Below are 19,654 nucleotides of genomic sequence, written 5' to 3' on the forward strand. Positions count from 1 at the left end.
ATTTCTTTCATCAGCATTTTGTAGTTTTTGGCATACAGATTATATATGTGTTTTGCAAGATATATATACCTAAGTATTTCATTTGTGAGATGAGCAATTATAAATGGTATTTTTTTAAGTTTTGGTTTTTTTTTTCATTTGCGTGTAAGATTTTTATTCTAATTTGATTTGCATTCCACAGGAAATTACAAAATCCATCCACTTTTTTGTATAAAAAAGTGACTCAACATTTTAATGCAAATTATAAATAAATGATAAATTTGCCGGACAAAATTAAGCTAGTTACTTGGAGTAACAAGTGTTTAAGTCACTATTTTCTACCTCCAAGCTAGGGATAACCTTCTAATTAGTGACCAGCTGTGCTGTAATAGCAGAATAGCCCTGATACTTGAGTAAACAGAAAAATTGAAGATCTTCTCCAGTCCCAGACCAGCTAGTTTTCTATGCCTTCTTATAGTGGCAAACAACAACTACATCACTGAAAGTGAGGATCGAAAAGCATAAGAATGACACAATGACTTTGGGGACTCAAGGGAAAGAGTAGGAGAGGGGTGAGGGATAAAAGACTACAAATTGGGCTCAGTGTGTACTGCTGGGGTGGTGGATGCACCAAGATCTCACAAATCAGCACTAAAGAACTTACTCGTGTAACCAAACACCACGTGTTCCCTAAAAACCTATGGGAAAAAATGTTTAGTGGAAGCCATAGCCATTTTGCTGTCCTTAATTTCTCTTACAAAATTTGTGTCTTTGCCGTTCCATTTCTGTATGTGAACACGTTTGTCTCCATGCAGACTAACAACGACGTACCCTAACAGTGTACAATGTCTGTCATCTGCAGTGGTTTCTCTGTGTAATTGAATATGCTTTGAGTCCTGATCACCACTTTGTCTCCTTCCTGACTGATAATCACTGTGGTTTGGCCACATTTTCACCTACCCAGTGGCAAAGCCCACACCTTTGATGAGCCTTCATGTAGTCATCAGAGTTCAGCTTCCAGGCAGCACAAAAAGCTTCCACCATTCTTCCCTCTCCCTGTTTAGCTCCAAAACAAGATAAAAAAAAAGACTGGAGTAAGGATCTTGGATCTTACTGCCACTGCAATTCAGGAGATACCTTTGCCTAAATTTTGGTTTCTAATTGTTCAGCTGGTCTATAGAAATGTGATTGACTTTTGTATATTGACCTTTTGTTTTTCTTGTGGGGAAAACATTCTGTCTTTTACCATTAAGAATGATGTTAACTATATATTTTGTGTAGACGCTTTTTTTTTTTTTTTTTGAGACGGAGTCTTGCCCTGTCACCAGGCTGGAGTGCAATGGCGCCATCTTAGCTCACTGCAACCTCCGCCTCCCAGGTTCAAGCGATTCTTCTGCCTCAGCCTCCCGAGTAGCTGGGACGACAGCCATGCACCACCATGCCCTGCTCATTTTTTTGTATGTTTAGTAGAGATGCAGTGCCACTGTATTGGCCAGGCTGGTCTCGAACTCCTGACCTCATGATCCGCCCGCCTCAACCTCCCACAGTGCTGGGATTACAGATGTGAGCCACCGTGTCCACCCAATGTGGTTTATTAAGGTGGGAAGGTTTCCTTTCATTTCCAGTTTACTGAGTTATTTTTAATGAATGGATGTTGAATTTTGTCAAATGCTTTTTCTGCATCAATTGATATGATCATGTGCTTTTTTCTTTTTTAGACTATTAATATTGTGGATTACATCGATTTATTTTCAAATATTGAATCATCCTCATGTTCCTGGAAAACCCCTCTTGATGTGGTGTATTCTTTTTATACATCAAAGGATTCAGTGTGCTAATATTTTGTTGAGAAATTTGCATTTATGTTTATGAAGAATATTGGTTGGGACTATTCAGGTTATCTTTTTCACCTCGGATGAATTTGGGTAGTTTATAATTTTTTAGGAACTGGTCCGTTTTATAGAAGTTGTTGAATTTGTGTGGGAAGACTTGTTCGTAATATCCTCTTTATATCCTTTTAATGTCTGGAAGGTTAGTACTTATTTCCTTCCTGATACTGGTAATTTATGTCTTCTTTTTTTTTTTTTNCTTTTTTTTGAGATGGGGTCTTGCTCTGCTGCCCAGGCTGAAGTGCAGTGGTATGACCATGGCTCACTATAGCCTCAGCTTCCCAGGCTCAAGTGATCCTCCCACCTTGGCCTCCCGAGCAGCTGGACTGCAGGTGCATGCAACCATGCCTGGCTAAATTTTTTGTAGAGACAAGCTCTTGCTATGTTGCCCAGGCTGGTCTCCAACTCCTGGGCTCAAGCAATCCACCTGCCTCAGCCACTGAAAGTGCTCGGATTACAGGCATGAGCCACTGCACTCAGACCATCAAGTGAATTTTTAATTTTAGGTATTGTTTTGCTTAGATGTTCCATTTGGTTCTTTTATTATAGTTTTTAATTTTTCTACTAAGATTCTCATCTTTTATGCTTTTTTTCTTTATTTCTTCCAAAGTGTTAATGATAGTTGTTTTAAAGTTATTTTCCAATAATTCTAAACATAAAAGTCTAATAATTCTGCTTATGCTTTATCTCTTTATTATGGTCACACTTTCTTGCTTCTCATGTCTTTTTCTGTTTTATTGTTTGTTGGACATTGTGAAAGGTATATTGTAGGGAATGGATTATATTGTTTTAATACAAATGCTAACAAATTTTAGTTTGGCAGATGATAGTTAAATTATTGGCCAATCCACGTGATCTCCACAGATTTTATTGTAGGCTCTGTTAGATTAGGTTTGTTTTGACTTTGTCCTTGGATCTAGAACATGCACTTACTCAAGGATGTGATTCATACTCCTAAAGCATAGCTTTTTGGGGGTTTCAGCTAACACCTGAGTTGCTTAGGGAGGTATCTCCAGTCTGGCTGAGCCAGTACTCCAGTTTTCCCACCACTGTGTGAATTCTCATATGTCCTTTCAGCCCTCTGTCTCCCTACCCACCTCTTCCCTTGCAGAAAGCTGCTCTCCTCTGAGCCTCATAGAATCTCATTCTAAGCATGTGTAGCCTAGCCCTTGGCCAAGGCCCCCACTCCGACTTCTGGGCCCACTCTTTTAGTTTCTTCCTCTCCAGGACTCTGCTCTGAAAATTCCACCCCACCTTAACAGCCCCAAACTGATCTCTGACTTGTCAGCTCAGCAAGACTGCTGCTCCCTGGCATGTGCCCCACCTCCCTGTACCATGGTCTAGAAAGTACCTCCAGGCAGATATCCAGGGCGAATATGCAGCTCCCTTCAGTTCCCCTGCTTTCAAAAATTGCACCCCTGTGCTATAGTCCAAAGGCTGAAAACATTTTCCTCATCTATTTCTTGCAGTGTTAAAGTTGTTTGCACTGGGACGGTAAGCCTGACATTCACTATCCTGTTATAACTGAAAGGAGAGGTGTCATCGCATGTTTTCTTCTTAACTGGTTATAATCGACATACAACAAAATGCACCGATGTTCAGTGTTCAGTTCAGTGAGTTTTGACGATCATATACACCCTTGTAACAACCGCCCACTGTATCGCTTTCTTTCACAATGCATTAGTGCTGCCTGTTGTAGAACTTTGTTAAATGGAATCATGCAGTTTAAACTCCTTTACATCTAGCTTTTTGCTTAGCATAATATTTTTGAAATGTGTGCATGTTGTTGCATATATCAACAGTTCATCCTTTTTTAATGGAGAATAATATTCCATTGCATAAATGTCCCACAGTTCAATGTTTCTGTTTAGATAGTTGCCAGTTTGGGACTATTATGAATAAAGCTACTATGAATATACTTGCATAAGTCTTTTTGTGGATGTATATCTTTTGTCCTAGGTAAATAAGTCATAAGGCTGATGTATGTTTTAGCTTTATAAGAAACTGCCAAAGAGTTCTGAAGAACTGTTATACCAGTTTACACTTAAATCAATAATATATTGGAGTTCCAGTTGCTCCACATCCTCACCAACATTTAGTGTTATTGGTCTTTTTGAGACAATAGATGGTTGGATATTTTGCATTTCACATTGGGTCACCTGAATTTCTCTGATGATTAATGCTGTCAAGCACCTTTTCCTATGCTTATTGGCCAGTTGTATATCTTCTTTTGTGAAGTGTCCTTGTCTTTTGCCTAATTAAAAAATTGAGTTATGCTGGGCACAGTGGCGCGTGCCTGTAGTCCCAGCTACTTGGGAGGCAGAGGTAGGAGGATCACTTGAGGCCAGGAGTTCTGGTTTGTAGTGCGCTATGCCAATTGGGTGTCCGAACTAAGTTTGGCATCAATATGGTGACCTCCCAGGAGCAGGAGACCACCAGGTTGCCTAAGGAGGGGTGAACTGGCCCAGGTCGGAAATGGAGCAGGTCAAAACTCCTGTACTGATCAGTAGTGGGATCGCCCCTGTGAATAGCCACTGCACTCCTGCCTGGGCAACAGAGCGAGACCCCATTGCTTAAAAAAATTGAGTTATTAGTCTTATTAAGTTCATTTGTAGAAGTTTATTGTGTATTCTGGAAATGAGTCCTTTGACAGATACGTGTACTGGTGATATGTTTTTCCTGTCTATGACTTTTGAGTTTCTTAATGACTTTATCATAAGGTTTGCCTCTATGCTTATATTTGTCATTGATTTTCTTTCTTTCTTTCTTTCTTTCTTTATTTTTTTTGAGATGAAGTCTCACTCTTGCTCAGGCTGGAGTGCAGTGGTGCGATCTCAGCTGACTCCAAGCTCCAACCTCCTGGGCTCAAGTGATTCTCACACCCTACTCTCCCAAGTAGCTGGGATGACAGGCATGTGCCACCACACCCAGCTTTTTTTTTTTTTTTTTTTTTTTGTTTTTTTTAGAGACAGGGTTTTGCCATGTTGGCCAGGCTAGTCTCAAACTCCTGACCTCGAGTGATCCACCCACTTTGGCCTCCCAAAGTGCTGGGATTACAGGTGTGAGCCACCGCACCCAGCCTGTCATTGATTTCTACTCTTATTTTTATTATGTTCTTTCTTCTTTTTACTTTGAATTTAATTTGTTGGGCATTTTTTAGATTCTGACTTTTCGATATAGAAGCTTACGTCATCGCTTTTACACCTATCTTCTTTTCTAATAAAGGAATTGAAAGCAATAAATTTCCATCTAAGCACAGCTTTACCTGCTTCTGGCAAATTCTGATATGCTGTTTTTTTAATCATTCAATTCAAAATATCTCAAAATGTGATCACCTTGCAGTGTATTCTCTGACCTATGAGCTAATTAGAAATGTATTGTTTATTTCCAACTACTTGAGATTTTCTAAATATCTTTTTCTGAATTTTAACTTAATACCATTGTGGTAAGAGTCTGTGTTCCAGCATCTGATATATCTTGGTAACCACAGGCATGCTCTTGAAAAGAATGTGTAGTCTACAACTGTACAGTGTTCTATAATATTCATTAGGTCAAACTGGTTGATGGTGTTTTTCAAATCTTTTATATCACCACTTGTCATACCATTTACTGGAAAAGGATGCTAAAATCTTCCAGTTATGATTGTGGCTTAATTAGTTTTCTCTCTGTATTTTTTGCCTCAAGTATTTAAAAGCTCTGTTACTAGGTAATGTCTATTTCAGATTATTCTGTCTTCTTGATGAATTAATCCTTATATCATTATAAAACATCCAGCTTTCTTAATGTTTTTCCACTGTTTTTTTGGTTGTTTGTTTTTGTTTTTATTTTTTGTTTTTGAGATGGAGTCTCAGGCTCTGTCACACAAGCTGGAGTACAATGGCATGATCTCAGTTCACTGCAACCTCTGCCTCCTGGGTTGAAGCGATTCTTCTGCCTCAGCCTCCTGAGTAGCTGGGATTACAGGCGCCCGCCACCTCATCTGGCTCATTTTTGTGTTTTTAGTAGAGATGGAGTTTCACCGTGTTAGCCAGGGTAGTCTCAAACTCCTGACCTCAGGTGATCCACCCACCTTGGCCTCCCAAAGTGCTGGAGTTACAGGTGTGAGCCACAGCGCCTGGCCTAAATCTGTCTGTATTAGGAGTATCCTTCTTGTAAACAGCATATAGTTGAATCTTGCTTTTCCATCCAGTCTGAAAAGTTGACCTCTTAATCAAAGGATTCTTACTATCCATCCATCCACACTGCTGTGTGAACATCTGCTCCATGGCACAGTTCCCCTGGGTATGCAGCCTCCATATTTTGCCTACCCATTCTGCCTGACATGGACCCCTGAGGTGCCTCCAACTCACCCACCAAAAATGCTGTTGCTGTGAGCATCCTTGTGCAGGCCCCTCGGCTGGGGAAGAGTCTGTGTGAGATGCTTGCCCAGTGTGGGATGCTTGTTTACAGGGTTTGCCTATACTTAATTTGACTAAGGATTCCAGATTCCACAGTATGTCTATATGGTGATGGGAATGATCCAGAAGAGAGGAAAAGGCAATGAGGAAAGAGTGGGAGACTAGCTGGCACCACTTGCGTGGGTAGACGAGAGGGGTCGGGACCCACTACGCAAGCGGCAGGTTTGCTTTCACGGGGAGCAGGCACATATCAGCCACAGAGCTGGCGGAGGTACAGACATCTGGGCCAGGTGTTGGCGGGTGGGTAGGTGTGGGGTGAGGGCTTGGGGAAGTTTTCCTCCATAGCTTCTATCTTTTCAGGAAAGTGGAAAGTGGAAAGCAACCTGAGGATAAAGATGGGGGAGGAGATACTGGAAACTTAAAGGGAAGGAAGATATGAAATAGTTACCTTGGAGACTGGGAGCATGTGTGGACCAAGGAAACAGCACAATTGCTGAGCGGCTTTCAGGGCACTCTTGTGGTTAGTGAGAGTGGGCAGTGCAGGCTGTCTTTCCCACTACGCTCTCAGGAAAGGCCTGGGTATGGACCAAGCTCAGCACAGTACCGGTGCCCAGCACCATGCCAGGCACCACAGGCACAGGACGAGCTGTGCAGAACAGCTGCTCCTTAAAAGCTCGCTGTGCAGTGGGAGAGGCAGCAGCCAGCAGCAGCCATGTGGGTGATCATGGATCACCACCATCCATTCTGTGTGGCCCAGGGGAGATGGGGCCACGGTGCAGCGGGGAGCGTGTGTCCTGAGTCTGTGGGAAGGTGGCGCTCTCTAGTTATGCAAGGATGCTGCTCAGCAAGGTGTGGTCACTCAGTACTGTTTCAGCCCTAGCTTTATTTCTCATTGTAAAAGTGATGCATGTCACACCAAAAGAAATTAGAAAAATGTTTTTTTAAATCATAAGTAAAAAAGTAAATTCACCTGAAATCGCATCTCCTCTGCAAAGGTAGCCATGGATAGTTAACATTTTTGTGTATTTAAAGAAAAGGTCTGATACCTGCTCCCACAGCCCTGGAGGTCTAGCCTCCTACCCAGATGTGAATGACGCACCTCTGCCAAATGTAACTGAACAGCATCACCTTAGGCTTTGAGGGCCAAGGGAGGTGCCTTCTCCACTCCTGGGGGAAGTCAAGGAGGACCACATGGAGGAGTGGACTAGGAATGGATCTTGAAGTTCAAGGATCCCTCATGCCTTTCTTGCTGTCTTTCCCCCTCCTGTATCCCCTTGTTCATGCCTCTCTAGGACAAGAGCAGCTCCCACCTTGTCCCACCGTGCAGCTAGCTGACAGGTGGGCACACTGCCAGGGCTGCGACTGGGAGGCCCACCCTATTGTGGGCAGGAAAGCAGAGGCACAGCTCTTGCATGGGCCACTCAGTCACAGCCCCTCGGTTTGTGCAGTGCACAGCCTGTGTGGCTGTACATGGTAGTCATGCAAGGAGAGTTCCTCCACCCACTATTTCATCCCATGCCCTGGCATCTGCCCACACTGCAGCAAGATGGAGGAGCAGGGCTATAGGCCTTACCCTCTCTGGTCTGTGTCCCACTCCAGATAGCAGCGACAGTGAGCTGGAGCTATCCACGGTGCGCCACCAGCCAGAGGGGCTGGACGAACTGCAGGCCCAAACTAAGTTCACCAAGAAGGAGCTGCAGTCCCTCTACAGGGGCTTCAAGAACGTGAGTGTTCCCCATTCCCCTGGGAAAGGCCTTGAAGACCCTGGCCCAGGGAGACCAGGAAACTTCTCCAAGCCAGGGAGAAGTAAATATCACAGGGGCCTCTAAGGTTGTGGGAACGCTATCTAGCGGGGGCACACCCCAGAATGGGCATTGCTGAGGCTGCCACGTTCCTCCCTCTGTGTCTCTGCTTCTGGTACAGAGGAGGAAGGTATGGGGGAACAGCCACTCCCTTCCTATTCACCCCTGCTCCCTCTCACCCCACCCCTACCTGGGCTTTCTGAAATCCAGGCCAGGGGTCCCCAGCAGTGCCACAGGCAGCGGGCAGCCCCCAAGGGGGTGTAGAAAGGCCAGTTCCGTGGAGCCGGGCTTGGATCTGGGGGTGGCCGAGTGCTGAGAGGGTGCCTTCCTGCTGCAGGAGTGTCCCACGGGCCTGGTGGATGAAGACACCTTCAAACTCATTTACTCACAGTTCTTCCCTCAGGGAGGTGAGTCTGAGGCCAGGGAGCCCTGCTGTGTCCCAGTGTGGAGGGAGGGGACCCTCCTGCTGCCCCTTGCATCCTAGAAGCTTGGTGCTCCCCTGTCCTGTGGGAAACAGGGACTGCCAGCCAGGACACAGCACCCCCAGCTGGGGTTGCCTGGGGTGTGGGATTAACCACCAGGCAGCCCCGACGCACCCCAGCCTCTTCTTGCCCTCCCCAGATGCCACCACCTATGCACACTTCCTTTTCAACGCCTTCGACACCGACGGGAACGGGGCCATCCACTTTGAGGTAGGTCCTCGAGGATTCCTCCCACATATCCTGCTCCGGTGGCTGCAGGGGTGAATCCCAGCCCTGGCATCACTCTCAGGGCTGTCGAGAGAGCCATGGTCCTGGTTGGAAAGGATCTGGTGTGTCACCCTGGGACCGAGTGGATGTGGCTGGCCCTGGGCTGGTGAGGTCTGGGGTGTTTGACTTTGCTGGGCCAGCACTGCATTCTCAGCCTTTTCTTCCATTCAAGAGTTTTTATCCAGCTCTGCCTGACCAAGGGAGCCCCTGAGGCACACAGGGGTGGTGGCGACCAATCAGGGATTTGCATTTTCAAAGGGTTCAGGGCTTAACTCAGAGGCCTAGTTTGCTGATAGTGGGATGTGAGACCTCCAGCTTCAGAATTTACTCCTTGTTACCCAGAAAAATAGGCCAGAAATATCTAGAAAACATCCCAGCCTGAGTAGCCTCCAGGGCTCATCCCAGCTGGGCACTGAGAGTAAAGCCTAGTGTTACCCTCCAGTGGAAGGAGAAGCGTGTCCCCTACCCAGACAGCTTCCCTGTGGGGGCCTGGCCTGGGATCCTCCCCAGCCCCGCCACATGGGATCATTGGAGAGAGGCCCCATCTGTGGAGCGCAAGACTCTAAAAATAGCTGTAGGCGAAAAGCTGAAACCACCTTGGGGAGGAAAACCTTGCTGAGAGCCGGCCTGATCGATACACCAACAGCTCAGCTTCCAGGCCAAGGGCAGCTAACAGGAAAGCACAGAGAAGCACATGGGGCCAGAAGGCCCCGGCCACAGCGGGTAATAATAACTCGTCGATAAACCTGCGAGCGTTATTTTTATGCCACAGGCCCGCCGGGCACACTGACACTCCCTGCCTGCCCTGTGACCACAGGACCCCTCCACTCTGAGCCACACTCGGGGCTCTGCATGTAGAAGCAGACAGTGTTTTCAAATCTTGTTTTCAGCAATACCTGAAATACCAACCCCACAGCACACAGAAAACACCCAGTCAGCTCAGAGGAGCCTAGGGAGGACTCATGGTCCTTTACCTGCACCTCCCTCCTGGGGTGCCCTTTAAGAGGCGCCTGAGACTTCAGGCAGTAAAGCGTCATTAGGAATCCGTGTAAGGGAGCAGGCAGCCAGGAGTGGTTTTCCTTGTTCTGGAATGAGAAGACTCAGAGGCTTAGCAGGGCCCCTGCGTATGGGCATGGCTGGTGCTCAGGAGGCTCGCAGTCGCCCCTCCCCTCTTGTGGCCATCTCCCTCACTCCTCCGAGGGACAGCCTTGTGGCCCTTTCAGGAGGGAGGTGGCAGCCCTTTGGGCTGGGTCTGTCAGTGGCTGAGCTGCGTCCCCTCTCCTGGGCACCTTCTCAGAAGGTCGCTCATCCCTGGCATCTTCCGAACCTTCTGTGGCTTCTCTGCACATGAAGCGAAGTCCTCTGGCTTCACACAGGTACATTTACCTGGAGGAACTTCTTGATTTCAAAGTGTTCTGCTCTGGGAAGGAGGAGGGCGCAAGCCCCCATGGCCCCATCTTGGGAGCCCCACAGCTGGGATCCCAGTGGTTACAAAGGATCCTGCCAGGAGTGGAGACACCGAATCTGGTCTGGAGGACACCCACCAGCCATCCTCACTGCCAGGCCTTAGCCTCCCACATACGCCTATGATGCAAGGCAAGCCGACGTGACACTGTCTGCAATGGTCCTGTCCCTTTCTGTATATTCTTAGAGACAAGATGCATGTTAGTTACAGTTTGTGTATTTGGTAAAAGATAATATACCCTCCCTCTCCTCACCAAAAAGCATACCCAAAAAGACCAAATTGGAAAACATGCAGACCTCAGTAGAGCCAAGCAGGTGACGCCGTCTCATATCCCACCTCTGAATGGCTCCTGCTCCCATCCCCGCAGACCTTCTGGGATTTGCCAGAGGCAGGGAGCCCCATGCGAGCAGCGCCACACACAGATTTGCTGAACACTCTGGCCACCAGGGCCTTGCTCATGCAACTCATCTAGCTTGCCAGAGATATGTAAAGCTTCTAGAACGATTCCATAGACCTTCGGGGCCTCTCCAGTGCCCAGGATCAAGTCAGGCCCAGCTTGGAAGTAGCATCCAGGCATAGGTACATCTGGAGGTGTGGCCGCTTCTCTTACCTCCCCTGGCAGCAAACTGCTCCATGTGCCATTGGCCAAGCAGCATCCAGGGCAGCATGAGGGCAGGCCTGCGAGCTTGGCAACCACATGCGCCTCCCAGCCCCTCACTAAGCACCTGCTCCGGGCTCTGCTGGGCGGCCCTCCTGTGCACCCTGATGCACCTTCGCCTGGAAGTGTGCTGTGTCCCTGCCGGAGACCTCACCCTGCCTAGGCCCTGCCATGGAGACAGCTGTAGAGCAGAGGCTGTGGATGTGACAGGATTCCTACACTTTGGCATTCAGAGCATGGAGTTACAACTTGCCATGGTTGCACTGTGGGTGGCCAAAGAATTTAGAACCAGCGTGCACTCAGACACGGGCTGGCTGGACTTGGGGTCATCTGTGTGTTACATTTATGAATGGAGACTAGCCAGTGGCCCAACAGGACATTCCTACCATCTCCTAATACTGTCACTACCGTACCCAACACACTGAGAGAAGCTAAGGGACACTGGATGGGGACATTCCTCAGTTGCTAGCAGCAGGCTCTGCAGCTTCTCCGCTGCAGACCGACAGACCACCTGACAGGCCATGCCAGCTGAAGACAAGGTGGAGGACAGTGGTGCCTGCCCAGGGTCCACAGGAGAACACTGTGCTCCATGCTTTTGCCGCCCACTAGGAAGGCCTGTCTGACCCAGGGCTTCAGGGATAACTTAAAATCTTCACTAGGGTGTAAACCATGCCCAAGCTTCAGTGGTTATTACTCCCTAAACTTGGCCGTAATAGAAATGTAACAATATTTCTCCTTTGTTTTTTAATTTTTAATTTTTTGATTTATTTTTAGACAGGCTGGAGTACACTGGCACCATCATAGCTCACTGCAGCTTTGGCCTCCTGGACTCAAGTGATCCTCCCACCTCAGCCTCCCGAGTAGCTGGGACTGCAGGCACATGCCACCGTGCCTGGCTAATTTTTTTTATTTTAATCGTTGTAGATGCAGCGTCTCACTATGTTGTCCAGGATAGTCTTGAAATTCTGGCCTCAAGCCATCCTGCTGTCTCAGCCTCCCAAAATGCTGGAATTGCACGTGTGAGCCACAACACCTGGGTGTTTCTCCTTTAAAATATTTTCATTGGCTGGGTGCCTATAATCCCAGCACTTTGGGAGACTGAGGCGGGCAGATCACCTGAGGTCAGGAGTTTCAGACTGGCCTGGCCAACATGGTGAAACCCTGTCTCTACTAGAAATACAAAAAAATTAGCCAGGCGTGGTGGCAAGCTCCTGTACCCCCAGCTGCTCAGGAGGCTGAGGCAAGATAATCACTTGCAGAGGGTGCAGTGAGCTGAGAATGTACCACTGCACTCCAGCCTGGGTACACTGCACTCCAGCCTGAGTGGGATTGTGTCTCACAAAAATTTTTTTTCCTTGTCTTTAGTTTTGCACACACATGACTGGAGTCCAACAGATTCTCAGGGTGCACCTCAGGAAACCAGCAGGTGACCACCTTGTTTGCTGTAGGCAGGTGCCAGTGCTTGTTTTCATGTCCCCAGGAGGCTCCTTTCACTTTTCAACGCCCTGCTGTGAGAATTTGGGACTCCCTCAGACACACACCTTTCCCATCCCCCAGCCCCCACCCATCCCCTAGGAAGCTGAGGTGGGTGGATCGCTTGAGCCGAGGAGTTTGCGACCGCAGTGAGCCCAGCTTTCCAACAGACTCTAGACTTCAGGTTGGATACGGCCTTGGTTTACCCTGATGTGTGAACTGGAGCCCTCACTGAGCTTGCTGTCCACTGCGATGATGTCTTCCTTTCCTTTGCCTACAGTTAACATTGGTTCTGATGATGCGTTTGCCTGGCGTTCTGTGACCTCATTATTCATTTAACCCAGGCCCTTCTCCAGTCATCTGAACCCTCTGCCGGGCATCTGCCTGAGGAGGTCCCCACAACCTGCCACAGCTCCATCCTCACTGGGGCCTGGTGCCCTCTGGGGCCTCCTCCCATCTCTGCTGGGCGGGGCCTCCTGGTTCTGGGATCCCTGATCTTCCTCTCCCTTGCTTTACTCTCTGTGTGTTCAGGGGCTCACCACCCAGCCGCTTCCTATAAAAGAGGATGTGGGCTGTAACTTTGGAGCCTTTGAGCACCTGGGAGTGTCTTTATTCTGTTCTTACTCTTGCTTGAACTGTCGTAGGGACCCACACTCCCAGGGGAAGCTGTTCTCCTTCAGAGCGGGGGTGGCATTGTTGCCTGGGCCTCCTGTCCCAGGTGCTGCTGCACAGCAGGTTCCCCTGCTGACTCTCATCCGTGAATGGGACCCGATTTTGCTTTTTCTGTTTGGCTTTGCTTTTCTCTCTGAAAGTTTATACGATCCTCTCTTTGTACCCAATTTGCTGAAATTTCACCATGATCTGTGCCTGCAGCTAAACTACATGCTGTTTTCATGCATTGTGCCACGCCCTGGTAGACACTGGAAAATCCCCACTTCCTTTCTGGGAAATCTTTCCTGATTGCTCTGACCCACTTTCCTCCCGTACTTTCCAAACCGCCTATGTCCCCCTTTGGCCCTCTGGAGGGCACCTCTCATTATCCTCTTTTCTCCCCTATATTCCAGCTGTTTGTCTTCTCATTCCACTTCATGGAAGATTCCATTTGCTCTCCCAACCTTTCTTCTAAATCTGTCATTTTGCTTTCTTATTTTTAGTTTCTAAGAGCTCTTTCTTTTTTCCAGTTGCTCCTTTTTTATGACATCCTATTATTTTAGTGATGCAAGATTTATAATCTCTCAACCTAATAGTTTTTGTTCTTCCAAATCACTTTCATCTGTTTCTCTCTGCCTCTCTCTCTCTCATGGTACAGACTTCCTCCAATCCCCAAAATCTAACACTTGAGGGGCCTCAGGCTTTGGTGCATGGTCCTGTCTCTCGCAGTTTGACTGACCTCTATCCCATTTTGCTGGGACAGCCCTTTTCTGACCCCCTTCTTTCCGAGTAGCCTGGGAAGACCCCAGGGTGCGGAGAGGGCTTCACCTTTAAACCTTCCAAGAAGTGGGGGAAAGACTGGCATTCTACCAACTGCTGTTGTCACAGGAAACCATTTGAACAGTCATTCGCATTAATAATAAAGTGTCACTTGCCAGAGGTGATGGCCACACACAGCATGTCATGACTCAAGAGTTGAGCACCAGGGTTGGGCAAGATGGCCCTGGGATTACCCCTGTAATCCCAGCACTTTGGAAGGCCGAGGCAGGAGGATGACTTGAGGCCAGGAGTTGGAGACCAGCCTGGACAACATAGTGAGACCCCATCTCTATAAGTATGAAATAAATTAGCCAGGCATGGACTACTACAAGTGGTCCCAGCTACTCAGGAGGCTGAGGTGGGAGGATCACTTGAGCCTGGGAGTTTGGGACTGCATTGAGCTGTAATCATGCCACTGCATTCTAGCCTGGTGACAGTCTGAGGCTCTGTCTCTAAAAAGAAAACCCAAAAAATAAAAAGCTAAGCATCATTCCTCTAGCTTTTTAAGCTGGAAGTTTTCAAACACCTTTGCCATGCAGATGTTTGTCAGACTAAAAGTAGAGCACCTCCTTTATTAAAAGAGCACCCCCAGGCTTCTCTGGTGGCAGCACTGCATTAAATGGGTCTAGAACACCATATATATTTAAATAACTTTATTTGACATCACATAAAAATGTTAGCTACCATGCCACTCCTGCCACGCTCACCCAGATACTTGCATGTGCACTCACACTGGTTCACACATTCACACAGGTGCACAACCATGCATGTGCTCACACACGGGCACACACTCGCCCTGTGCTGACCTGAATGGATGCCATCGGCCTATTAGGGAGGCTGTGCACCCGTGGAGGTGTGAATTTCAATGGAAGCCACACAGCAACTGGAACTAGAACCTGGGCGTTGGATTGTCACGCCCCGCCCTCCCTTTCCCCCATAGGACTTTGTGGTTGGCCTCTCCATCCTGCTTCGGGGCACAGTCCACGAGAAGCTCAAGTGGGCCTTTAATCTCTACGACATTAACAAGGATGGCTACATCACCAAAGAGGTAGTGGGGGGCTGGGGGCGGGGCTGTGCCCTCCTCCCCTCCTGTTGCTCCACCCCCACCACTCTTTCTCCCCTTTCCTGCTGCCCACCTGTCTTCTCCCCCTCTCCATCCAGAGACTGGCCCTGGGGACAGCAGCCAGCGGGCTGTTCTCCTTTCCCGGGCTCTAGGCCCTGGACACCCAGGTGTGGAGTGTGGGCTCACGTGCCCTGCACAGCACAGCTCATTCCAGCTCAGCAAGTGTTCTCCATCATCCTGTCTTACGCAAAAGGCCTGGGGGAGACTCAAGTGGAGAAGCCAGAGGTCCTGGCCTTGGCCCCCACCAAGTGAAGGGGGCAGTTTAGTCCCTTAATGTAGGGGTGGAGACAGGAGCCCTCCCACGAGGGCCCTCAGACAGGTTTTGTTTGGTCCAAGCACTTTTTCTGCTGCAGTGTCACCATTTGGAGATATGCACATAACAACCCATCCCCCACTCTTCTGGGAGATGAGCTTCCCCTACAGTCAGCAGCTTGTTCTGGGTACCCTGGAAGCGAGCAGCCTCCTCTCCTGAGCTCGTCCAGCCCCTCGCACTCACTCGTCACTGCCCTAGAGGTACCCTGCACCCTTGGATGCTGCCCTTTGGGCCCTCGCAGCCACCCCAGCCTTGCAGCAGGCTCACGCTAGCCTCCCCCTCCAGGAGATGCTGGCCATCATGAAGTCCATCTATGACATGATGGGCCGACACACCTACCCCATTCTGCGGGAGGATGCGCCAGCAGAGCATGTGGAGAGGTTCTTCCAGGTGAGCAAGCACCAGCCCCTGCCCAGGGAGGGGAGCCCGGCAGAGGAAGCAGCTCTCACTCTTGGGGCCACCTTGGGGAAATGGCTTGACGCTCCGAGCGCCCCCACTCCCCACAAGTAGGTTAAACTTGCCTCTCCAATCTGGCTGGTTGTCAGAACCCCTGAGAAGGGACTCACACCACCGCTCTGCCCTGTGGACCTAATCTGGGGATCCCAAGGCAGCTGACCCCAGGCTGGAGCTCTGTTCCTCCTGAGAGCTGTGTGGCTCCTCCAGGGAGCCACTCTGGGACAGGAGCGGGTTGGGGCCTTCACCTGTATGCATGGGGGCTGCAGAGACTGCAGGCTTTGCCTCCCACTTGCTGGGGCCACTAGACATAGGCCATCCTGTGACTCTGTTGCTCCCTCTGCCCTGGCTGCCTGTCAGGGAGGTGAGGGGTCAAATGAACATGGGGACAAATTCTGGGAAACTCAAGCCCAGGTAGGCTCATGGAAGTGGCCTGGGGGGCAGTGGGGACATGCTTGGAGCCTCAGCAGTGGGGTGGGAGGTGGCTATGGAGGGTGCCTTATGTGGCCTGGATACAGAGTAGGGACAGAGTAGGCAGAGGGGACAAGTTGGAGTGGAGGGAGCCCACCCACCTACCCATGACTGCTGAGTCCTCAGGCCAGGGGCAGGGCAATCTCTGTTGGGGCACAGATTCACCTTGGGCATGGTTTGGCTTGCAGAAAATGGACCGGAACAAGGATGGGGTGGTGACCATTGAAGAATTCCTGGAGACCTGTCAGAAGGTAGGCAGCACAGGAGGCCGGGTCACAGTTCACTGCAGCTCTGTTTGGAGGTGGGTGGTTGGCACTGTCCACCCCTTCCCCCATCCCAGTCCCACCCCTGCCAGCCCAGGACATGGCAGCTATCCTTGGCCCCTCACCACCTCCTGGGCAACCCCAAGCTCCACTCGCCCTTTTGTCTGAGTTCATCCTCCTCCTCCTCCTCATGCACCCCTGCAGCCCACAGCATCCCCCCACACCTCCATACCCTCCCTCAGCCCCACCCTGGAGAGCCTCAAGTCAGGGGCAGACATGGGGCCAGCCAGAGGGAGAGAATCACTGCAGGGAGTCACCAGAGCCTCCACACTGTTGCTGCTGGCCCCTCCAGAGAGCATCTTGGGGACAAGACACTGGGCCTCTGGCACCTCCACTGCCCCATTCTCAAAGCAGCTCTGATTAGCCCCTTCCTCCGCTGGGGCCAGCCAGGGTCCCTTCATCAGCTTGTACCAGATGGGCTTACAGTCAGGCGTGGCATTGAAGACAGGCTGTGCCTCACCGGCTGGGGACCAGCTACTTCACCTCCCTGCCCCCAGCTCCCCTTCTCTCATTGAGACAGACAGAGAGACAGACAGACAGACAGACAAGTTGCCAGACTCAGTCCCTGGCAGGAATCTGCTCAGCGGGGTGGTATTTGGACCCCACCCAGCACCTGACTGGCCTCCCTTCCTCTCTCCACACAGGATGAGAACATCATGAGCTCCATGCAGCTGTTTGAGAATGTCATCTAGGACGTGTCAGGATGGGTGCATGGCCATGGCCACCTCCACCCCCAAGAAACCTCCATCCTGCCAGGAGCAGCCTCTGAGAAACTTTTAAAAAATAGATTTGCAAAAAGTGAACAGATTACTACACACACACACACACACACACACACACACACACACAGCCATTCATCTGGGCTGGCAGAGGGGGACAGAGGTCAGGGAGGGGCTAAGTCTGGAGCCCTTCCTGGAGTCCAAGTCCAGGAGCCCTGGCCAGCCCTCCCCAGACCAGCGAGCCGAGGCTGCCTCTTGGTGAGTGGCTGACAGAGCAGGTGTGCAGGTCACCAGCCACTGGATGTCACCAGGAAGGGACTCAAGCACCCCTGCAAGGGAGGGCCCCTTCTCCAGTGTGAGCCCACCTCGCCCCATTCTCCACTCTGCTTTCTTGCCACACAGTGGGCCAGCTCCAGGCTCCCCAGCCTCCTCCCCACAGCCACTCCCTGCCCACAACCTACACTTCTAGAAAGCCTCAGGACCCTGGAGGGCCAGCTGAGGGGCAGGAGAGACGGGGGTGATGGAGGCTGAGCCTGCAGCTTTCTGAAAATGCTTCCCTGGGGGCAGGCTACCCACTCTGGGGCAAGCTTGGGTGGTGAGGGGCCACTGGGCCCCATTCTCTCTCCATTGCAGGAAGGCAGGAGTTTGAAGCTTAGGGATTGGGTCTTAGTGGAGAATCTGAGGGCACTCTGCCCACTCCACAGGGTGGGATGAGCCTCTCCTTGCCCCAGTCCTGGTTCAATGGGAATGTGGTGGGTGGGGTTGTACACACCCTCCAGCACAAACTGTTCCCTCCAAGGTCCTCTTAGGTCCCGGGAGGAGGCACGTGGTTCAGGAACTGGCTGCCAGGGAGCCCAGGGCAGAGCTCAGAGGGGCCTGGAAAGGGGCACCTCCCTCCTCTTCCTGCAGCACCCCTCCCATGGCCCAGCGGCTTGGCTGAGCCCCACTCCTGAAGCAGTGTCACCGTCCCTCTGCCCAGGCTTGCCCCAGCCTTGCACAAAAAGCACAAGCACCCTTAACAGCTCAGGCAAAGCCCCAGTGGGAGCCAAGCACACTGCTTCTCAGAGTCAGGCCCTCTTGCTGGCTGAGGCTTGGGCCCAGTAGCCTCAATACAGTGGCCCCAGGGAGGACGCATGGGGGGGTCTGCCCTGTGCCTGACAGCACTGGGGCCCCAAAGCCCAGCCTTAGCCCAGCCTGGCCGAGCAAACATTCAAAAGCACAAAGTTTCGGGACTCTGCTTGGCTGTCCCCTCCATCTGGGGACGGAGGATGCCAGCCCAAAGCTGGAGCCAGTGGTAACGGCTGAGGAGCCTGCAGCTGGGGGATCAGCAGAAGCCCTCCTGCTCCCTCCTGCTGGGGCCTCGAGGAGAAGGAACCTGGTCCCAGGCGGCACGGCCCCTCCAGGAACATTCCCACATAATACATTCCATCGGCAGCCATCCTAGCTCCACTCAGGCCTGGCCCCAGGTGCCCCAGGAGGCTAGCCCCAGAGTGAGCAGACCCTCAGAGGAAAGGTGGTATGGTGGAGGCTGTGGGAGCCCCTCGGCATTCACGCACAGCCTGGCCTCGCCCATGGAGCTGCACTGACGCCAGGCTCCAGGCCCACTGGGAGCCTCTGCCTCCAGGAGGGCATGAGCTTTCCCTGGCTCAGGGATCTCCTCCCTCCCCTCACCCCTTGCCCAGCCCTCCCAGCTTCTAGGGCCAAGGCCTCAGGAGAGTGTCACCACCACACTCCTGCCAGTCTGGAGCCAGACTGGCTGCGCGGCCCAACCAGGAGGAGCTTCCCACACTGGGACACAGACCAGCCGCATGTCTGCATGGCAGAAGCATCTCCCTTGGCCATGGCCTGGGAGGGTGGTTCCTGTTCTCAGTATCCACTAGTATTCAGTCCTGTATATTTTAATAAAATAAACTTGACAAAGGAAAGGATTCCTTTTGGCTTTGTCCCGGCTCTAAACTTCAGCTCAGCCCTTCCCACCCTGTTGCCATTAGCTGTGGATCCTGCCCGGTGCTGTGCTGGTAATGACAGCTGGCCCTGGGGCAGAGAATGCCCCTCCAATTCTCAAGCTCATAGTGTGACCTCACTGAGGCCAATGAGGAAGAGATATGCATGGTGGCCCTTTGGGGCCCTCACGAGAAGCGCCAGCCCTGGAGCCTCCACACAGACCCCACAGGGCAGGAGGACTTCTTGAGGCACCATGTAATTTTCACCCCCAGATAATTTTTCTTTCCCAGTTCCAGGAAGTCATTCTGGGTGTCCCCTTGGCTGGAGAGGGAGGATCACAGGGCAGAAGAAAGCAGGATTTGCCTGAACACATCTCCTGGTGTTTATTTTCAAAAGTATAAGCCCTGTGAGGACAATAGCGGGGAA

General features: G+C 50.7%; 1 protein-coding gene and 1 pseudogene across 3 annotated transcripts in view; one reads left to right on the plus strand and one right to left on the minus strand.

Annotated features, from left to right (window-relative positions):
- The window catches only part of KCNIP3 (potassium voltage-gated channel interacting protein 3), a 96,751-nt gene extending 77,539 nt beyond the window's left edge, over nucleotides 1–19,212 (plus strand). The window contains exons 3-9 of one of the 3 annotated variants that reach the window (XM_017519711.2): nucleotides 7,865–7,989; nucleotides 8,405–8,474; nucleotides 8,689–8,759; nucleotides 14,823–14,930; nucleotides 15,604–15,708; nucleotides 16,431–16,493; nucleotides 17,210–19,212. In XM_017519711.2, coding sequence (XP_017375200.1) covers nucleotides 7,865–7,989; nucleotides 8,405–8,474; nucleotides 8,689–8,759; nucleotides 14,823–14,930; nucleotides 15,604–15,708; nucleotides 16,431–16,493; nucleotides 17,210–17,257 — 590 coding nt within the window. In that variant the 3' untranslated portion in view covers nucleotides 17,258–19,212. The other 2 variants (XM_017519712.2, XM_037735277.1) reach the window with 2 other exon arrangements.
- LOC119469687 lies at nucleotides 302–1,023 on the minus strand (annotated as a pseudogene).
- Nucleotides 19,213–19,654: the final 442 nt, after the last annotated feature.

The sequence above is a fragment of the Cebus imitator genome, unplaced genomic scaffold (genome assembly GCF_001604975.1).
Source record: "Cebus imitator isolate Cc_AM_T3 unplaced genomic scaffold, Cebus_imitator-1.0 Scaffold770, whole genome shotgun sequence".
In the NCBI taxonomy this organism is placed as follows: Eukaryota; Metazoa; Chordata; class Mammalia; order Primates; family Cebidae; genus Cebus; species Cebus imitator.